The sequence below is a fragment of the Populus euphratica genome, unplaced genomic scaffold, assembly GCF_000495115.2.
Source record: "Populus euphratica unplaced genomic scaffold, PopEup_1.0 scaffold149.1, whole genome shotgun sequence".
In the NCBI taxonomy this organism is placed as follows: Eukaryota; Viridiplantae; Streptophyta; class Magnoliopsida; order Malpighiales; family Salicaceae; genus Populus; species Populus euphratica.
Genome location: NW_011499946.1, coordinates 488,971 through 511,370, shown reverse-complemented (window position 1 = coordinate 511,370; position 22,400 = coordinate 488,971). Strand labels below are relative to the sequence as shown.

The 22,400-nt window shown below is 33.1% G+C and overlaps 3 protein-coding genes across 3 annotated transcripts; all 3 read left to right on the top strand.

Annotated features, from left to right (window-relative positions):
• The first annotated feature begins 171 nt into the window (after positions 1-171).
• LOC105137578 (uncharacterized) lies at positions 172-2,450 on the top strand. Its single transcript, XM_011043369.1, has 3 exons — positions 172-539; positions 657-764; positions 1,776-2,450. Exons 1-3 carry the CDS (start codon positions 405-407, stop codon positions 2,097-2,099), a joined length of 567 nt encoding a protein of 188 aa, XP_011041671.1. The 5' UTR covers positions 172-404; the 3' UTR covers positions 2,100-2,450.
• A 10,314-nt stretch (positions 2,451-12,764) lies between these two features.
• On the top strand, positions 12,765-14,529 carry LOC105137577 (cytochrome P450 86B1-like). Its single transcript, XM_011043367.1, has one exon. The coding sequence runs from the start codon at positions 12,826-12,828 to the stop codon at positions 14,347-14,349; it is 1,524 nt and encodes a 507-aa protein (XP_011041669.1). The 5' UTR covers positions 12,765-12,825; the 3' UTR covers positions 14,350-14,529.
• Positions 14,530-17,869: 3,340 nt separating this feature from the next.
• LOC105137576 (uncharacterized) lies at positions 17,870-19,694 on the top strand. The gene is made up of 3 exons (XM_011043366.1): positions 17,870-18,056; positions 18,167-18,274; positions 19,102-19,694. Exons 1-3 carry the CDS (start codon positions 17,925-17,927, stop codon positions 19,456-19,458), a joined length of 597 nt encoding a protein of 198 aa, XP_011041668.1. The 5' UTR covers positions 17,870-17,924; the 3' UTR covers positions 19,459-19,694.
• The last annotated feature ends 2,706 nt before the right edge of the window (positions 19,695-22,400 follow it).

Here is a 22,400-nt window from a genome sequence, read left to right as displayed (position 1 = left end):
AGAGCACAGCCCAATAAGATGATAACTAGGCACAATTGCCAGTACACCATTTTTTTCTTTTATTTGAAAAATTCTATCTAAATATTTTTCTTCGTAAAATATTTGAAATTTTAAAAGTAAATAGTTTAATTTATAAGTACTAAAAATATAAATAATCCTAAATGGTTTGGGCTGTTGAACACACATTCCCTAACGAATCCTTCTTATGCAAGAAATCTGCAGCAGCAAACCCTATCATTGAACAAAGCTTGTCGTTGTTTGTCAAATAGAAAGACACCTACTTTCGTTTTGTCTTTTATGTCAATACCTAAAAAACAAAATAGATAAATTCTAGCCTGTGTTTTCTCTTCTGACCCCCCGTCTCTCCCCCTCCCCCTCCCCCTCTGAGCGCTTTCTTAGCCAAAATGAGAAACTCCCATCATTCTCTCCTCTCCTACTTTGCCTTCTTTTTGGTTCTTGGCCTATCACAAGCTGATCAATCGATAATCAGCCACCTCCAGCCTCAACCGCTTGAGTCTTTCAATCTCAGTTTAGTCCAGGTAATTAATATGTTCCCCACTAATTGATTCTTTCTATATTCACAATTGCTTGGAATAATTTCCATTTCTTTTTAGAATCTGAGAAGTTGAAATTCCTTTTCGTTTGTTTGTTTAAAGAATGCAGGGAGCTGTTACTACACGGTGGTTATCTCAACAAGTTGTTCCTCTCCAAGATATACTCGTGACCAGATCAGTATTGCTTTTGGTGATGCTTATGGCAATCAGGTTTGGTCTTGAACTGATTTTATGAGGTGGAGATTTTTTATTTTTTTTGTAGGATTCAAGACAAACCCTTTATTGTTGATTAATTCTAGGTATTTTTGTTTAATGTAGTAGAATGTTGTCTGTGATAATAATCAATACTGGTTTTTGTTAATTGAAAGGCTTTTTTTTGTTTGTTAGTTTATCTTCTAAAACCTAGAATTTACAATCAAGTTGACCTTTTGATAAAAAATGTATGTAGTAATGACTTGTGAGTGGCTGAGCCTTGGAAGTGTAATGGGGTGGGAGCTAATTTCTTGTTTTTAAGAGGAATTTTAATTGTTAAGACTACTACTAGCTAAATGGTTTCTTGAGAAATTAAGAATATTAGTAGCGTGATTGAGAATGAGTAGTAGGAGGACTGTGTTCCTCTACAATATCACGTTTGCAAGTATATCTACAAATAGAATAAAACGGCAAACAATGTGTTTGAAGGGGAGGAAAGGAAAGGGAAGATATGGAATGGGAGGGCAAGTACTGGGTGTGTGTATGCATGTGAGGGCAGAGGAGAGTGAAAAGGAAGATTTAATTAGAATTGGAGGGTTCTCAGGAAAAAAACAACAACAAAACAATCAAAGGCATGATTGTATTTGTTCATAATACTAGAGGATGGAGGGAATTACCAAGGTAATATTGGAAAAGTAAGTGAAAATTACGTCCAGTTAATTATCTTCCTCTCTACCTATCCAATTTGGGGTTTTGGATATTTTTTCTATGTAGAGGTGATAGAGTTATTAAGAGTTATGGTATATCCCCCAATACCCTCCGATTCTAAATGAGCTGAAAGGTTTATTCTTTCCCCTTGGAACTTTCTTATCCATGGCGTTGTAAGTGGTGTGTGTTACATTTTGGTTTCGTGGTGTATATTGAACTTTTGGTATATTTTCGGTGAGAAACTGTTGCTGATAGCAAGAAGTTCGAGAATGGTTGCAAATTATTTGATTTATAAGCTTGCTTTTTTAATTTATTTTTCAGATTTACACACCAAGGTTGGATGATCCATCAACAGGAACATTTGAACGGTGTTCCTCTGATACATTTCAGATATCTGGACCATGTGCATATCAGATATGTTATGTCTATCTCTACAGAAGTGGACGAGATGGTTGGAAGCCCGACACTGTGCAGATTTCTGGTTATTATTCGAGGACTGTTACCTTTACTTACAATACCTTCATCCCCAGAGATGTTTGGTATGGCTTTAATTTGTGCCAGAATGCCTCTTCTGCGCTTCAGCAACGAATTCCAAAATGGTTTATGTTCGTGATTCTTGCAGTTCTTGCTAGTTTTATATTCTAATACAAGACGAGTCACAAGCAGCACATTGGTAGTTGCTGGGACTTTTGATAGCAACCTATCCTCACCAGCACGCTGCAGAAGACTAGGCAAAATATTAGCACTCGAAATATTGTAAACCATTTCAATAGTTCTAATATGGTGTGAAGTTGTAATTAACTGGTTACTATCATTATGAGTGGATTCCCATTGGTTTGAAAACAATAGCCAGTGTAGATTGGACCATAAGCAAAACTCTTTGAAAACCATCTTGTGACTGTGTAGCAGTTAGATTGTGTTTTTAACCCATTGTTGTCTGTACGGGTGCTTATGAATCACATAATAATAATAATACAGCTGAGCCATCTTTTTCCCTCTTCTCTTTTACGTTTTTATCGAAACAGTTAAGCCATCTTGATCTTCAAGGTTGGAGCCTAAGGAGCTGTTCGTAAAGTTGGACTGCTTGTTGAAGGTGTAGTCTGCTGTCTTCTTTGTAGTCTGTACCAACGACACATACAGGTCTTCAACAGGTGGAAAGGTTAGTTGTTAGTGTTGGTGTTAGGGACCAATTTGACCACCACAGAGAGTTGAGGGACTGTATTGCCACCTCGAAATTCGGGGCATTGTCGGGTCCAATCTTCCCTGTGAGTCCCTGTTGGCCACCCGAGAGTTCCCACCAGTCCACCTAAGGTGCAATGGTTAGACATGCTTTGCTCTCTGCCACTCATTTTAGGTTCTGGAGAAAGAGCACACTGCTCGTTTAGGATTTATCTGTGTTCCTTGCATAACACAATGACATGTAGCCTTTCAAATTTGACGGAGCCAGCCCATTCTGGTGTACATCCCAACGCACTAGCGATCCATGTTTCCCGTGCATAGTCACAAAAGAAGAGCAAATGTTAAACGTCTTAAATCTGTACGACACACTCAGGAACCTGGGTGGTTGATGATGAGTGATGTTTCTAAAAATATCAGCTTGTCTAGGAATAGTAATTCTCACAGCTTACCAAACAAAGTCATTTGCTTTAGGTGGGCCTGGATCTGGCAGGCACCCTGCTCAACGTCCCTAGACCTGCCTGCATGGCTCGTTGCCTCTTGTGAAGGAATCAGTAGCAGTCCCTCCCTTCCAAAATTCTACTCTCTCTCTCTCTCTACACGTGTCTTTTTTATTGCCGCTCATTTTCTAACCCCACATGGTGAAGATGAAGTGTACACCTTTTAAACCAAGTGTAAGAATATAATTTATATTTGCTGAAAAATTAATAAAAATGAAGGAAAAAAAATATTTTTTTAACTTTGTTTGAGTTATTTTTTATTTTTTTTTATATTTTTTTTCTATCAAAAGTGTCAGGTTTTTTAGGCTGATAAAGAGTCTTTATGTAAATCCTTTAAAATTTATATTTTTAAAAAATTGATTCTACTGTTGTAACAATTTTTTGTTCCAATTTAGGTTTTAATTCTGACTTGGTTTCGTATATTATTTGACCATCTTAACTATATTCTATCACTTATGACATGAAAAATTGACTTACACCTTTATTGGGCTTGATGAATCATTGTTCTTAGGGTAAACTTTTAGTCAGATTTGGATGCTCAACATCGTCAGATTAAGAAAACTTTTTCAACCAACTAGATTCCTGCTAAATTCTGTTATCTAAAAAGATTTTATCTCACTTTGAGTCCTTCATCAAAGTGAAAGTAAATAATTCTGCCGCGAGAGGATCTTGACCTGAGTTTTGCACTAAAAACTCTATTTCCATCATAAATTTTGTTGATTTGTTTTTAGGTCATACTCTCAATTATATCAAGATTCTTGGCATGATCAGTTTCTGAATTAGATCAGGAGACCTTTTTTGATCAATTAGATTACTGCTAGATTCTGTTCTCTAAAATGATTTTATCTCCCTTCGACTTTTCCATCAAAGTTATAGTCTTGGATGTGTAGATAGATTTGTGCTTTTAAGTCACTTGATTTTGATATTTGAAGTTTAAGATATTCCCATTTGAATATCTAGTGTGAAAACAGAGATTCCTGCCAAGAAAAGAATTTTTTTTTGCCCGAGTCTGCAGGGACACAATTGTAAGATGTTTAAAGTTTGAAGACTAATTGCACGCCAATTTGAAGCCCTTTTTTTAGACTAAGGACCAAATGAAAAAAATGCTAAAATAAGAAAGATGATTAAAGATAAAATTAGAAGGAATTTTGCTAAAGGAAAAAATTGAAAAAACAATGTTTTTACTTGCACAACTAGCCCATTTTTCTTTCTTTCTTTCTTTTTTTTTGCAATTTCCTGTTTGGTTTCCATGTTTCTCTTACTTGAATAGAGAGCTGCAGACCATGTTTTTATTGCCTCATTTCAAATGGAGCAACTGGCTCTATGGAAGGAAAGAAATAAACCACACCTTTCTCTAAAATAGTGAAAAGAAATTAGATATGATCACAAAATCATAATCAACATATTTTGGTTTTCTATTTCTGCTCACCCGAGATTACACCCTAGAATTAATGTAAAATATTTTTTCTAAATAAGAGCTGTGATTAGGCTACATAAACCCTTTACTAACATAGCGAGGGGAGCACATCAAAAAGAAAGAGAAGAAAAATACAAAAGAGAGGTAGACAGTGGCGAGAAAAAAAACACAAAGAACAGAGGGAGCTTCCTTCCTTCGCCAGTGTCACTATGAAGTCTGAAAGGTAGACATTAGAAGAGAAAGAGGAGAAATAGAGAAAAAAAAGACAACAAAGACAAAAAAAAACAAAAAGAGAAACAAGAAAAAAAGTAGGGACTGTCTTCCGAGTTGCTCCTTTTTCATCAAATAAAATTTGCAAAATAGGGGAGAAGAAAGTGCAAATAACCAGTAGAAAGAGAGGGACGAACATTGCAGAGGTTAAAACTCAGGAGACGAACAAAGAATATGGGGGAAAGAGCTAGAACAGACGATAACACTAATCTACTAGCTAGCAAGCCTTCAACAACGTTGCATCTCTTTTGTCTTCCTCTAAAATAGGGGAGAAGAAAGTGCAAATAACTAGTAGAGAGAGAGGGACGAAGATTGCAGAGGTTAAAACTCAAGAGATGAATTGAGAATTGGGGGGGAAAGAGCTGGAATAGATAGTAACACTGATTGACTAGCCAACAAGCCTTCAACAGCCTTGCAACTCCTTTATCTTCCTCCAGGTCTGTTCTCTTCACCTCTTTGCATGCATTTTTCTTTGTGTTTTTACTATTCAAGTGAAATATAATTCACTTGAACAGTAGCTAGATCTTCTTTAAATGCATTTTTCCTCTTGAATAAAGTTTTGATGTGTGAATGCATCATCTTTGTATAAGCATGGTTTATCATTTGTAGCACTGAAGTGTTTGTTTTAAAAAAGTATCCAATGCATTATCATTTATGCTTAAGCACTAGAGTGTTTTGTTGTAAAAAAGTGTTTTCCTGTGTGTTGCATACGGCTATTACCCTAACATATTTTGAATTTTTTTTATATAAAAAATATTTGAAGTTTCAAAAATGTGTTTTTGCATGGATTTTTTAAACACAACAAAAATTATTTTCTTGCATTTCTGAATTTTACAACATGTTTATAAAACTCCAAAGGGTATTGATCAATATTCTAAAAAATAAAAAAAATCTTATTTTGAAGGGGAATTCATCTATTATTCATCGTTAATGTTTGGATAAAGAAACCCTTAGGGATAAATATCCAAAATATTATTGGGAATAACTTTTTATTATTCACTATTAATATTTAGATAAAGAAACCCTTAGTGATAAATATCCAAAATAACTTTTTAGAAATAATAAGTTATCGCACATCCTTGAAAGGATACTTGATTATAATCAAAGACATTTTAATTTTTTATTTCACGACGTACGAGCTGTGAGAGTATAAAATACTAAGGTAAAAATAGGCTTTTAAAGTGCACCAGATTTTTAAATTTTTGTTCCTCCTCCTTGCGATTTACGAGTTGCAAACTCTTCAAATACTAAAGGAAAAATGAGTTCTTAAAGCACATGAAATCTCCTTTGATTTCTATTTTAATAAATTTAGTTTGAATCAAACCTAGAAAAACTGATAGGATTAGAAAATATCAACACCACGACAATTATAAAACAAACCAAATATTAAATAACTTATCTTATATAGAGCGTATTAAGGATGTTAATAATTTTCTTTTATACAATTAATTCCTTATCTTAGAATCTCTAAAAAACTAGTTAGGACTTCTAGCAATTAAAATACTAGTGGAGGTCTTCTTTACACAATATATATTAAAAAACTTTGAAATCAATTAAGAATCATCATGACGTTGCGCTCCTCCGTGAAGGGTGCGACACTTTTAATGTCAATTTGCCATTTATGCCACCGCCTCACCAAGAGATGGCTAGACTACGTTTCTCTGCACCACCCCATTTCCACATTTCCTTTCTCCTTCCCTCTCTATTACTATTTTTCCGTTGCCGTTGTCTCAGATGAAGATCACGAAGTGGCAGACTCTTTCATCTTGATAATATTAACAATAAATTCAAAATATACAGCATAAAGTTACATGCTAAAAGTACAAAACAAATAGTGGCGGGCTCTTTCATCTTTCATCTTGATAATAAGTAAGCGCTGAGCAGGAATTGCTCATAGTTCCTTACACGAGGGGTTAGGCCACACAACAGACGTTGAAGAAGCCATAGAATTTAAACATGAAATTTTCAAACCAACACTTAAACGCAAAATATACTACATAATTAACAAGTTATTCATCTATAGACTCGGCCATATTATTGCACAATAGCCACAGCACGAAACATCTTTCTTCCTTCTCTCATGTGGTATTTCAGGCCATTTACTCCTCTTGTCAGAACGATCCTCTCATCCATTTATTCCTGTAGAAAAATTGCCATCCAAGCTAATTAATGGAAAGCCTAAAGTTCCGCTCTTGCTGAAAGGGTGTCTGTTGCTTCACCATCATGCACGGCAAAAATTACTTTTTTGAGACGGATGTTGTGGCTGATTTTTTTCTGGGGCCGACTGCTCTCCGCTTGTCTGTATAAACAATCAATGATATGTAGCTGTAACTAAAAATTTGAAAGGACGAGGGCCCGAATTTAAACCGGATTTGAAGTGTACGTGTACAATGCAACTTATTCAATTATTTCCTTAGGTTTGAGCTAAATAAAAGGAAGATTAGTTTACCTTCATTTCTAAATATCATCTCATCCTTCAGACAACGTTTAGTTCTGAGATAAAGAAAATAGAAATAACAGGACAGAGAAAATATGTTCCATATTTTTTATGTTTTGAAAAAAATATAAACTCATTTTAAAATTATACTATAAACAACCTTATTTTATATTTTTATTTTTGTTTCTCGATTCAAACAAATTTTTATCTATTTTGCATATGTCTCTCTGTTCTAATATGTTATTTATAGATTTTCACATAAAAATATGAAACTAAACAAGCATTTGGAACTTCCCAAGTGTTTATTAATCAATTCACATTTTTTTAATGCACTTAAAATTCCGAATCACTTACCCTTAAATTTATAAGAAAATTACAAACTCTAATAATTATAATTTAATAAAGATTCTAACTCACTATTTAAAGAGGGTTCTAATTAATTAGTCTAACACAAATCCTTTTTGCTAAAGGATTTCTACATGCATTAGGATGTTATTTAACAATTCATCCCCTAAAGTAATGTTTTTAGTGGTATCAATTAAAGAATTTTCTCAATGATATATCCTATTTCTACACACACCATTGAATTTTTGTGTCAAATAAAATTTTTTTCCTTAATAATAGTGACATCCTCTATTTTATTCCAATAGATTCACATCCTGTTAAAACTTTTTACCGTTCATAAAAAATACTGAGATGAATTTAGGCTAGAACCTATTGGATAAATTTGTTATCTAACTTCTAGTTTGGTTTGGGATTTGATGTTGATGGATTACCATGCATGTTTTTTTCATGAGATTATAGATAAATGTGTTACCTTTTAATTGGCATAAAGTTCGCTTTATTTGGAGTTATTGAACTCCATATATGAGCAAAATATTGAAAGGAAGTCAAGTTGGAACCTACTAGGCAAATTTGCTACCTAACTTCTATTTTGGTTTGGGATTTGATATTGATAGATTATGATGTATGTTCCTTCTTGATGTTATAGATAAATGTATTACCTTTCAATTGACATAAATTTCACTTTGTTGGAGCTATAAAACTCTTTATATGAGCAAAATATTATGAGGAGGTCAGGTTGGAACCTACTAGACAAATTTGCTTTCTAACTTCTAGTTTTGTTTGGGATTTGATATTGACGGATTATGATGCGTATTCCTTCATAAGATTGTGAATAAATGCCTTAACTTTCTATTGACACAAAATTTGTTTTATTCGCAGTTATGAACTTCAGTGATGAGTCAAAAATTGAGTCATAGGACATCGATTTACGTTGACCAAAACTAAGTTGTATGACACTGAATTTTGTTAATACAAAAACTGAGTAAAAAATACAAAAATTTCATTGATAAAAATTGAGTCTCGCAGACACGTGCACGTTGTTGTTACCCATTTTTTGGATAATAATAATAATAATAATAATAATAATAATAATAATAATAATAATAATAATTTTGGGTTCGATCTCAGCCTAATCATGCGGCTTGAGCCCACGTTGGTTGGGCTCAAATTCAGCTTAAGGACAATAAGACATGGAGGGACTATAGAAGGGGCCAAGCCATGGCCAGACCTAGAAAAAAAAAGGGGTTTTGGACGGCCCCAAAGGCTTCTGGGCTAAGGCTAGACTTAGGAGAAAATGGATCCTGCTACCCAAAGTAGAAGAGACCAAGCCATGGCCAGACCTAGAAAAAGAGGGGTCCTGGCCGGCCCTAAAGGCTTCTAGACCAAGGCTGGAACCAGGAGAAAATGGGTCTTGCCAACCTAAAGAAGAGAGGTCCTGGCTAGCCCTAAAGGCATCTTGGCCGAGGCTAGACCCTGGTGGAATGAGTCTTGATGAACCAAAGAAAATGAGTCCTGCCAGCCCTAAAAAAATCAAATCTTGGCTGCTTTAAAGGTAGCAGAGTAGTGTCTGAACCTAAGCGAAAACGGGTCCTGCTGCCTAAAGCAGAAGGGGCTAAGCTGAGGTTGGACCCAGGAGAAAATGGGTACTACCAACCCAAAAAAGAGAGGTCCTAGTTGGCCCCAAAGACTTTTAAGCCAAGTCTGGACCCAAGAGGATGGGTCCTACCAACCCAAAAAAATGGGTCCTGCCAGCCCCAAAGAAGTGGGTCTTGGCCAACCCCAAAGGCAGTGGGGCTAAGCTTAGACCTAAGAAAAAATAGGTCCTTTTAGCTCAAATAAGTGCTTTTTTTGGCCAGCCTCAATTTGACTGAACCCAATTCGCCTTAAACAAAAGACAGCTGGGTGGAGAGGGACTGAGTTGTGACCCATGATAAAATGGATCAAGACCGACCCCAAGATAAAAATGGGTCGTCACTCACCCTTTAAGAATTAGGTCGAGGACGACCCAAACGGGGGTTAATTAAATGGCGTTCTACATGCAGCTAACTTACTACAAGCGAGGAAGAAAAATGGCTACCCAAAGAAAACGACTTTGAACCTCATTGTGCCAGCTCTGAAAGAAGACACGGAGAAGAGCCTCACTACCATTTAATAGATGGGATTCTACCTCTAACACAGATGTCTGGGATGAGAGAGTTAACATGAAGAAGAATTACTGGAATCACGAAATAGGAATCACATAATATTTTAGTTTCCTAATTTGCTTTATTTGATTGTAAATCAGCTGGAATTATTCCTAGATTAATGTAGAGAGTTTTTCCTAAAATAAAGCTATGTATAGGCTATATATATGCCTCTTCCTTTAACCTAAAAAAAAAGAAGGGAGAAGAAAACGAAGAGATGAGAGGAAATACATAAACAAAGAGAGAGAAAGAAAAACAGAGGGAGGAGAGAAAACAAAAGAGAGGAAAGAGGTAGAGAGTAAAAAATAAAAGGAAACAACAAAAAAAAGTAAGATTTTTTAAGATCAACACAAGCAAGTAGGGACTGCATTTCAGTTTAAACTTTATTTTTTGTTAGTAAGACTTGCAGGTATAGTTTCCAGTTTCTTCTTCCTTGCAATATTCAAACTTTGCATTTGTGATTTGTTATGTTCCAGAGTATATTTCTTTCTTTGCTCTAGATGTTCCTTTTATGTTGAGACAAAAGGTGGTATGCTTATCCACTGTACCTTTAATGGTTCTGAGTTGGATTATTGTTTATGTTAAAGCTGTGTATTCTTTTCTGCTTCTTTTTGCTGTGCGAATCATGAGCTTTAAATGTCTTTATCATTCTTTCCTTTTTTTGCTCGAGCGTCTCCTTGCAATGGAATGTTGCATAGAAATAGTTGTGGCTTATATGTGCAAAAGAGAGAATGAAAAACTTGAGGGAGAATCCTTTTTTTAGTTAAGCTTTATTTAGGTTTTGGCTCTCAAATTTGTTCAAGCTCAAGTTTAAATTGGTGTGCCAAATCTTGTTTATTTGAGATGAATTGTTTTAGGCTTTTTGTGAATTTTGAAGTGGATAGGTATTTTTTTTAATTGAGATGTTTGTGTAATCATGTTGTTCATGTTTTGAAAAAACAAAAAAATATTTTTTTTATGTGTTGGATATGACCAATATCCTACAATATTTTGAACATTCCTTTTTTTTTTTTTAAAAAAAAATCAAAGCTTAAAAGGAAATGTATTTTAGCATGAATTTCTTAAACATAAAAATTATTTTCTTCTATTTTTAGATTTTACAACATGTTTGTAAATTCCAAAGGGTATTAGCCAATATTCCAAAAATATAAAAATCTTATTTTTAGAGAATTCATTTATTATTCATCATTAATATTTGGACAAAGAAATCCCAAGTGGTTAATATCCAAAATATTTTTTTGAAATAATAAGTCATTATCCTTTAATAATATAAGAACAAAGAAATCTATGAAAGGTAAATGTCTAAAATACTGTTGAGAGTAATATAACTTGTTCCTTTTTAATATAAGGGTATAATTTATGTCCAAAATATTATTTAGAACAATTTAATTACATATCCTTGAAAGAAACCTCAATTATAATTAGGAAAATTTTAATTTTTTATTTTACGATCTACGAATTATGAAAGTATGAAATACTAATGCAAAAATAGGGTTTTAAAGCACCTTGAAGTGCCTTGGATTTCTAACTTAATTTTTTTTATTGCTTTTCTTTGGGATTTACAAGTCGCAAACACTTGAAATACTAAGAAAAAAAGAGCTTTTAAGCACATTGAATCTCCTTATATTTCTATCTTAGTTGTCTTTTAATTCATATGTCGTAAATTTAGTTTAAACATAGATTTCAAGAAATCTGCATCGATTCTCCTTGGCACTTTATAGACATAGCTAAAGATATGATCTATATTGGCCAAGGGTTCTTTTAGACTTTGAATCCAAGTTCGTTCATCGTAGCAAACTTATCCTAGAAAAATTGATGGGATTAGAGAGCGCCAACATCATAGCATTTATAAGGCAAACCAAATATCAAGTAGCTTACTAGAGGTGCTAAAACCTTCTTTTTACACAATGAGTCATTTTCCTTAGAGTCTCTAAAGATTAGTTAGGGTTTTTAGTGACTATAATACTAGGTGGCGACTTCGTTTTTCACGAAAAAAAGACCCTGACATCATTCCCTACTCTAGAAAGGTAGTCGCAATGTCACACTCTCGAGAGGGTACAAGAGGATGATGATTCCACTGGGGACCTTTGGACTAGGCTTGGTAATTTATTTGTTTGTGCCATGTATTGTTGATTTTTTTTTGTTTGCTATAAACGGTTTACTTTGTTCAAAAGCTTTACTATGCATCTTTACATCCTGATCACTTGACTTTTTATGTCTTCAATGTCCAACACTTGACATTTTATTTAGAGGAGGAATAGAACTCGAGGATGAATTCTCTCTAAATTAGGGAGAATGATATCGCTAAGCTTGAGATAACAGGTGATTCTGAGCTGTCAAATATAGATATACTATAACTAGATGAGAATTTGCATCATACAAATTATATAGATGGTCTAACAAATACATTTATGAATTAGTGAAACAAGTCTAAGTCAAAGGGGAGATCTGGTCGCTCCATACTAGAGTGATAGCTTAAAAAAACTATAAATTTTGATTTGATTATTAGATCGAGTTTATTTTTTTACACGAGTTTTGAGAAGTTGTTTTCCTTTATAATACCTTTACAAAACTAAATAGATTATCAAATCTTTAGATATAAAAATTCTCGTAATAGGGCCTCAATTTGGGTCAATTTTGTTATTTTTCCTTTTTTTTCCCTGCATTGTTTTGGATTTTATAATAATTTCCTTTGTATTTTGTATTTTTATTTTATTCTCTAATTAAGGTAGGATTTTTGTTTTATTAAGATTCCGTAAACCTAATGATGAGACATGCTTAATTAGTATTATTTTTAAGAGAGAATAAAGTCGCAAATATGAGGTTCACATTCGCAATTCTCTCCGCTCATTAAATTTTTGTGCTATGTATTTTTTTGCTATTTTTAACTTTCACGTGCATCATATTTCTACGTTCACCAGGATTTTATCTAACAAAAAATCTTAAATTTTAACCACTGGATTATCCATATAAGTCAAAGTGCAATTGATCTAACTTATAAATTCCAATAGACTGCGAACTTACCATCCATAACACAACACAAATGGCTTCAGTAGTCCTCTTTGCAATCTTCTTTGCTTTCATTTGCGTTCTCTGCAGCCTTATCTTTTGCTTAAGAAAAAATAACGTCCTTCCAATGAACTGGCCCCTCGTTGGCATGCTGCCTAGCCTCCTTGTCCACGTCCACCGGTTTCATGACCATGTCACAGATGTTTTAGAGCAAAGCAAGTGTACTTTCCAATTCAAAGGCCCTTGGTTTGGTGACATGGACATTTTGGTCACGGCTGATCCGGCCAACATACACTACATAATGAGCTCAAATTTTTCCAATTTTGAAAAAGGGTCCGACTTCAATAAAAGATTCGATATTCTGGGACATGGGATACTCAATGCCGACAGGGATTTGTGGAAAAACCAGAGGAAAGTTGCTCAAGCGTTGGTCAATCATCGGTTGTTCTACCAACGCTTGGTTAAGACTATCCAAGATAAGGTGGAAAGGGGCCTAATTCCAGTCCTTGAGCACGTGTGTAAACAAAGCCTAGTGCTGGACTTGCAGGATGTGTTCCAAAGATTCGCCTTCGATGCTACAAGCATGATTGTGACCAGCTTTGACCCCGGATGCCTCTCTATTGATTTACCAGAAGTTGCTTTCTCGAAAGCTATCGATAATGCTATGGAAGCAATATTTTATCGACATGTTTTGCCAGAGAGCACTTGGAAGTTGCAAAGATGGCTAGGAATTGGAAAAGAGAAGAAACTTAAGAAAGCTCGGGAAACACTTGATCGCATAATAGCCGAAATTATATCGAAGAAGAGAGAAGAATTGAGCAAAGGAAACAGATTAATGCAAGAGGATGGAGAAGGTATTGATTTGTTAACTTCATACATGAGTGAAAATTATAATATGGGATTTAAGTCAGATGATGAGTTTCTAAGAGACACCATTGTAAATTTCATGCTTGCTGGACGAGACACTGTAAGTTCATGTCTGTCTTGGTTTTTCTGGCTTGTCTCAAAGAATCCAGCAGCAGGCGCCAAGATTAGAGAAGAGCTGAAAACAACTCTACCGGAAAAAGAAGCTGAAAAACGGAGGCTATTTAACATAGAAGAGATAAAAAAGCTGGTTTATCTACATGGGGCATTGTGTGAATCTTTAAGGCTCTACCCACCGGTTCATTCTGAATTCAAGTCCCCTCTAAGACGAGACATCCTTCCCAGCGGTCACCAAGTCAATCCAAAGACGAAAATCGTGTTTTCTTTATATGCAATGGGAAGGATGAGTTCAGTATGGGGAGACGATTGCTTCGAATTTAAGCCTGAAAGGTGGATTACAGATAGAGGAGGCATGAAACATGAGCCATCTTACAAGTTTTTTTCTTTCAATGCAGGACCTAGGACTTGTCTTGGAAAGGATGTGGCTTTCACTCAAATGAAGGCAGTTGTAGCTGCTATAATCTACAATTATCAGGTTCAAGTGGTAGATGAACATACTGTACCCCCTAGCCAGTCCGTTATTCTTCACATGAAGCATGGCATGAAAGTTAAGCTTACTAAGAGATGGGCTTGATCAAGAAAGCATGCCAATATGTACGGGGATTTCAAGTATTAATCCTCAGCAGTTAGTCCTACTATTGTTCTTCTTTTTGAAACCAATGCCACTCATGTTCTTATCATATGTATTCCTACTATTATTTTGGCTTTAATAAATTTCCTTGATCCTTCACCAAGGAAACATGGCTTAGTTTTGTGGCTTCACTGATGGAACTCCTATGTAGTGCATACCTGTTCAATAGCAAGTGTTTTACCTTTCGAGATGAGTACATCAATGATCATTCTCTAATTAAACTACTGGTTTTTATTCCTTTTCTCATTGTCAGGTTATCTTTTGCACATAGAGATTAAATCCATCAACATGTTAGAACCGACTCTGTAATTCTAAGATTGACCTAGGCGCCCGCGCCCTATTTTGTTACTCGGTTAAATCATCTGCAGGTACATAAACTACTTGAATAGAAATTATAATTAAGGGATTCTTATTACATATTTTAAAACTAAAAGATTCATGAAAACTCTGCCTTTTGATCTGAAAATTAAATCGTGAGAATTGAAGGAGCACATCCCTTAACAATACCAATCCCACCAACAAACAGGAATCATACTGTGCATTAATTCACTAGCTGAAGTTGCAGAACTGGTAGCAGGGCTTCTTGGCATGGAGTTATTCAATCTGCGGTCCAAGATTGACCAGGGCGCTCTCTTTTGTTACTCTGTTAAATCGTGTGTTATTCTTAAGGGATTCTTATTATATATTTCGAAATTAAAAGATTCATGACAATTCTGCCAGCTAGCGGGAATCATAATGTGCATTAATTCATTAGCTGAAGTTGCAGGAGCTGGTAGCAGGGCTCTTGGCATGGAGTTATTCAATCTGTGGTCCAAACTTGACATGATGCCATTTAGAATGTAGCAGAAAGCGGGAAATTAATCTTTAACATTTAGATGCTGTATATCTTTTCAGTTGGTTGGGAGTAATAATGCCTTATGAACTTTTCTTTAGACTGGTAAACTTCGGTAGGCGAAGAATTTTAATTAAACGAACCTCAAAATCTCCATGGCGGAAAGCTTGCAGGAAAAATCTCCCTGATTTTGATTTTTTGTACAGGCAACTGAACAAGGAAAATTAAGTAAGAGATGTCAATTGCTATGGTGTGATTGGATAAAAGATGCCTCTCTTGTCGATTGCCTAAAGACCTGCCAAGTGTTGATTGCCTGGACGGCTATACCAGAAATGTCTTCGTCCTCGAGAGGGGTGAGCTCCCTTTGTGTCAAATCCTCATACCATATGTAGCCATGTCCATGGCGGGTGTGCTTGAATCACTGCCACGTTTGGATAAGTTAATTGTAATCTATATGTTCAAATCACAGGGATGACGATTTGCAGATGTGCACCACCAGGTTGAATTCAAAAGGAAGTCACTATCCTTACACCATATTTCTTAATGAAAAACATTAAATACGCTTCAAAAAGTGTCATTTTACCTTTGTAAATAGAATTGTTTTATTGTTTTAGCCGTTCTTGTTCAACGAAATCCTTTCATTAAAAAAATCAGCGTAATTTTATTTATTTTTTTAAAATGGCGTCATTTCATTGCACAAGTAACAACAAACAGATGGGAGGATATGGTATTTGATTGATGCTTTAGAGGCTCAATGAGAACAAAAGCAATCCAAAGACTCAGACAGAGTTTTTTTTTTTTGTTGAAAAATGTTTTTTTTTTTTGTAAATTGTAAATTTTTTTAATTTTTTAAAATGATTTTGATGTCAAAAATAATTTTTTTAAAAAAATATTTCAATATACTTTTAAATAAACATAAAAGACATCTTAAAAAGTAACCACTAATACAATATATCAAACATGTTTTTGATCCATGGTTTATAGTTGATAAGATATTGAAATTGATTCAGTGTTTACACACACATATATATAACAACATTTAAAGTGCTAATAATTTTTATGTGACTTCTTGGTGAAAGATGTTGCACTTTTAAAGTGCTTTTACCAACTAGTCAAAGTGAAAAACTCTAAAATCATGGTAGCTAGGGTGAAACAGTAAAACTCTTCAAATGTTGAAGAAGAATGATCAATATTGTTAAAAGAAAATAAAATAAAATTAAGAGAGGGAATGATTCCCATTTTTTAGATTCAACAAAAAAGGGAAACAAAATCACTGTAGCTAGAAGCCAGGAACCTACGGTTCTGCCATGGTTTCCTTAAGAAAGTATCGTCGTTCATTGACCAAAATTCTGTTTAAATCATCCATGGCTGCCTTGACCAGGCTTTACAAGATGATTAACCACGTCTAAACCCAGCTAAACTAAATTCAGACCATGCCCAATTCTTGTCCCAAATTTTTTTAAAGTGTTATTATATCGTAAGTAGAAAGATTTTTTTTTTAAGTATATTTCTTCAAATATGTTTTTCTTTTTATTGTAGATGAAGGACTCGAATATGAAACTTGAAACTTTTTAAAAAGAAGTACATGTTATAGGGAGATAAATATGCTGGTTGAGATAGAGGTTTATATATATATATATATATATATTTGTTATTAGTTTCTGTAAAAGTATTTTAGAATTAATTGATTTACCATGTAAAAATTTTTACATGATTTAATCAATACTGAAAGGAAAACAATAATATTAGAATGTGAATTGCTAGCTTGAATTCCTTTCCTTTTGTTCCTACTTCACTATTAGGTTATTATTTCTAGCTAAAAAACCATCTTATTTAAAAACTTAAACTATTAGGTAATGTTTCAGGATATAATTTATATTATTTTCTAACACATCTTCTCAAGTGAAAGTCCTTTGAGTTTAAAATTTATACAGATTCACATTATCTTATACTTAATTTTTATTAAATAAATGAGGATTTTTATTAAATAAATGGGGATGATGAGACTCGAACTTGAGACTATTTGATCATCAAAACTCCGATACTATGTCAAAAAACCATTTCAATTCAATAACTTAGAATAATATAAATCATATCTTGGGACCTCACCTAACAACTTAAGTTTTTATATATCTTGGGACCTCACCTAACAGCTTAAGTTTTTATATTGAGATGGTTATTTGACATAGTATCAGAGCCTTGATAACCAAGCGGTCATGAGTTCGAATCTCACTATCTCTATTTATTTGATTAAAAATTAAACATAAGGTAATGTGAACTTGTGCAAGTTTCAAGTCCAAATGACTTTTTATTTGAGAAAGTGTGTTAGAAAATTATATATAGATTTGTACAAGTTTCAAATCCAAAAAACTTTTCACTTAAAAAAATATATTAAAAAATAATATAAATACAATTTAAGCTTTTCCATTAAAATGGTTCTTAAGACTCCTTGCCTGTGGGAACCAGATAGTCCATGTTCAACTCATGTGCAAGAAAATCTTGCATTTCTTTCTATGATCGTACAAGCTAAGAAAGTTTTTTTTTTTTTTTCCAAAGGTAATTTGTCACTTATGCGCAACTACCATTCCACCAAAACCTACAGTCTCTTTATAAATACCAGGCTAAGGCTTTCTGTACTGTAACCCCCCATCTATCTATCTTTCTGTCTTCTTTGTTTGAAGAAAAAATGAGGAGAGCCCATTGCACTTTTCTGCTTTCCTTTGCCTTCATTTTTGCTGTTCTGTCAAAAGCTGATCAACCGATCAACAAGTTCCAGCCTCATGTTCACCAGTCTTTCAGTCCCGGTTTAATCCAGCAGGCAATTCCTCACTAATTAATTATCCCACTACAGTTATTTATAGTATTTTAGTTATATTTAAATTTCCATGTATCTTATTAAGAAATTTTTCTTTATTTTTTTTTCTAAAGACTGTAGGGAGCTGTTCTTACACGGTTGTTATCTCGACAAGCTGCTTATCACCCAAATACACAACTGATCAGATCAGTATTATTTTCGGTGATGCTTTTGGCAATCAGGTAACTTTTATTTATAGAACTGATTTTTTATGCTACGTTTGTTACTCAGACAAAAACTTTTTCTGATCATATTTACATGTCTGGGGCAATTTCTCCATGCAAGAAAATTGTTTTTCATGTTCCCCTCTCTTAAAGGTGGGATGCGCCCGCCCCACCCCCAGTTTATTATCCTAAACATTAAATGTAAAATGAACATACTGAGAAAGTATCAATTTGTCTTGTCAGGAAAATATATTTTTATTTCCTTAAAAAAATAAAAAAATTTCAATAATAATAGATTCTTCTACCAATAATTAAATAGAGCTTTAATATGTCATAACATCAAGGACAAAATCAGTTGTACATCCATAATAATTTAATACGCCTCTATATGAATGGGCAGTCAGGTTTCTGCAAGCAGATATATTTTCTGTTCTTACTTCGCTTTATTTTCGATTTTTTAGAAAAGAAATTAATACATCAGAATTTTATGATATATCATTCTGCAAGCAGATATATTTTCTGTTCTTAATTTGCTTTATTTTCGATTTTTTAGAAAAGAAAGTAATACATCAGAATTTAATGATATACCCAATATGGTTCGCCATGTTATCTTGTAAATGCCACAATCAAGCTGACCACTTCTCCACGAATGACAGTGACGGTTCATGGCTTTGCAAGGCTCCAAAAAAGAATTAATTTCTTGATTCCAAGGAGAAATGAACTTGTCGCCAAATCTTAATTACGCACCTAAATGCTTGGTCTAGAGAGATCAAGAATAAATTCAACAAAATTAACTCCAAATTAATAATCTGATCCTCTTCTTTTTTTTATGCGTTAATCATCAGGTTTATGATTCGAAGCTGGTCAATCCATTTACGATCACATTCGAACAATGTTCGACAAACACATTTCAGGTAACTGGATCATGTTCACTTGAGATATGTTATGTCTATTTCTACAGAAATGGAACAGTTGGTTGGATTCCACAAAGTGTGGAGATTTATGGTTCATTTTCAACTCCTGCCGTGTTTTTCTTCAATTCAACCACCGTTCCTGAAGGTGAATGGTATGGAATTAACAAGTGCCAGCACGTTCCTAGTGCCCCTCCTCCTTCTTCAGCACTACGGCTACAAATTATTCCTGGATGGTTTTTGTACTTGATTCTAGGGATTCTTGCTACTTCCATATTTTTATCCTATTAACAAGCTACAACATCCTCCAGCAGTATGATCAGAGTCTGTTTCTAGCTAGTTTATTGCTATTGTTTGCTATTTCTGGATTGTTGAACACCAAAAGGCCATTGTAATGGTACTTGAAATAATTAATATGTAGGGGGGGCCCTTTTCTGTGTTTGATGTATTTTTATTTTTTTTGATGAATTATGTGTAATGTCATTGTGACTAGTTAATTAATTAACTCTTTTGTTACGAGTGAATTTGTGCTGGTTTAATAGCAATTAGCAGTGTAAGGGTGTGATTATTAGTCCACTGATGTCTATTTCAAATATTCTTAAATGTTTTTATATGAAAATATCGAAATTATGGAAAAATATTAAAAAAAAACAATCAAATTAATCTTCGTTTTCAATCTAAACGCAGTTAAGATTTATAATTAATTTCTTGTGGGCACTCTAGGCGTTTTGATATATATATATAATCTGATGCTACTACCACCTTATACTCTAGCCAGTTAAAATGAATAAAGAAAAAACCTCCTTTTATTTCATATAATGTCGGTCTTGATTTCAAATTTTGGTGGTTCATGTGTTTATTTTGTATCAGTATATTAAAATTATTAAAAATTATTAATTTAATATTTTTTTATATCAGATATATTTTTAAAATACAACCAAATATAATTTCAAACACAAAAATAAATGATTTTTTCTACCAACAACCATCGGAGTACTTTGTCTAATAAATTAACAAAAAGAAAAAGTAATGCCTTTTATTATACCCCTTATTATAAAATACTATTCATTGAAATAATTTTTTTTATTTTTTTCTTTGATTTTTTTTAATTAATATTTTTTTTTAATTTCATCTTTTGTGATTAAATTTATTTTTTATTGGGTTGTTCCACTCTTATGATATGGGTCGCTAGTTTGGTTGATTAACTTGGTTTACTTAAGTTTTTTTTCTTTTCTTAATTGTTCACTCGCCTTTAATTTTATCATTTGATATTTAATTAATTAAGAATTAAGTTTCATGATTTATTTTAATTTGCTTTTTACTGGGTTTTCCGATCTCATTACCTAGGGATTGTACTTAGCAGGTTAATCTCAGTCGACTCAGGTTACTTTTTGTGTATCTTTTTTTAGTTGATGTTTTTTTTAATTTTATTATTCAATATTGAGTTGATTGAGAATTGAGCTTCATTATTTATTTTGATTTGACTTCTATGGGGGTTATCTCAATCTTATGATCAAGATTGCAAGTTTAACAAGTTAAATTATGTCGTTTTTATTTTATTTTCTTTCTATAAGGTTATCTTGGTCTCATGAGTCGATTCATGGGACCTTCAACATTAAATTTTATTTTTTAATGGGTTATTTTAGTCTCATGATTCAGGTCGTAAGTTTGGTGGGTTAACTCAGTTGAGTTGATTTTTTTTCTTAATTGACTCCCCCAAATTCATCCTTTAATATTTGGTTGATTAGAATTATACTCCATGTTTTGTTTTGTTTTATTTTGATTTTATTAGGTTATCCTAACCTTATGACTTAAGAATATTGCTTACCGGTTTAACTTGTATTGATTCAGGTTATTTTTTAATTATTTTTTTTAAATATCATCATTCAACATTGAGTTGGTTATAAATTAAACTTCATGATTTGTTTGATTTGATTTTTATAGGGTTATCTCAGTCTCATGATAAAAGTTGTGAATTTGACAGGTTAACTTGGGTTAAATTGAATTATCTTTTTTATTTTTTTATGATATTATCTTTGTCTCATAATCCAGGTCACGGGTTTTTGTATATTGACTCTGGTTATTTTTTAATTTTTTTTTAAATCTTACCCTTCAATATTAGATTGACTGAGAATTGAATTTTGTAATTTGTTTCGATTTAATTTCTATAGGATTATCTCGATCTTCTAACTTAATTCAGCATTAAGTTGAACTTCATAATTCTTTTTCAATTTGCTTTGTATGATATTATATAGTCTTATAATTCGAGTGATAAATTTAATATATTAACTCGGGTTAATCTAAATCAATTTAATATTTTATCATCATAATATTGAAAAACATGCATGCTTAAAATTATTGTTAGTCAAATTATATTTTTAGTAGTTATGTAGATTGTTTTTGAACCTATTAAATAAATCAAGATGTATTAACTCAATTTCTATATAATTTAATTTTTTTAATTAAAAAAATACTAACAAAATCTAAATATTTTATTATAATTCGAAAATAAATTATCTTGTTAACGCTGTGACAAATCAATGCAACAACCATAGATTTTGGACGTTAGTGTGAAAAAGATGGTACAAGTAATCAGACCTTTCCAGGGTAGAGTACTCTTGAGAATTTAAAACTAGCCATTCCTTGAGCTTGCTTCTCATTGGAAGACAAACCAACAACCATATAACTGGACGGACTCTTGAGAGAAAACTGTAAATTCTACCAGTCCTGATCGGTCAAAATCCAGAGCAACCAAATGAGTCCTCCAAGAAGGTGAGTGTGAGGCCGTTCGTGCCTGACTTGTACGACCAGGATGGCTAGCTTTTCGAGCCTACCTCGGACGGAAAACATCATCATTATTATTATTATTGCCACAGGCATGACTTCGCTTCCCATGAAAAAAACCTTAGAATCTTATTTCCAACCGTAAATTTATATATATCATGAAAAAAAAATTCAGAAAAATAATAATTTTAAAAAAATTATTGAAAACAACATACTATAACTATAACGTATTGGAATCAGCTATCATAAACTATGCATTTTTTTTTACGGCCATTAATCCAAATATTTATTTTTACAAAAAAAAATCCATCAAACCTGGTTCAAGAATCATAACCTATATAAAAAAATTATTGTTCATAAAATATATTTATAAAAAAATAACAAATAAAAAATAAATATAATTAAAAAAATTAATCATTTGCTTTTCATGCAAAACAAACATAATATAG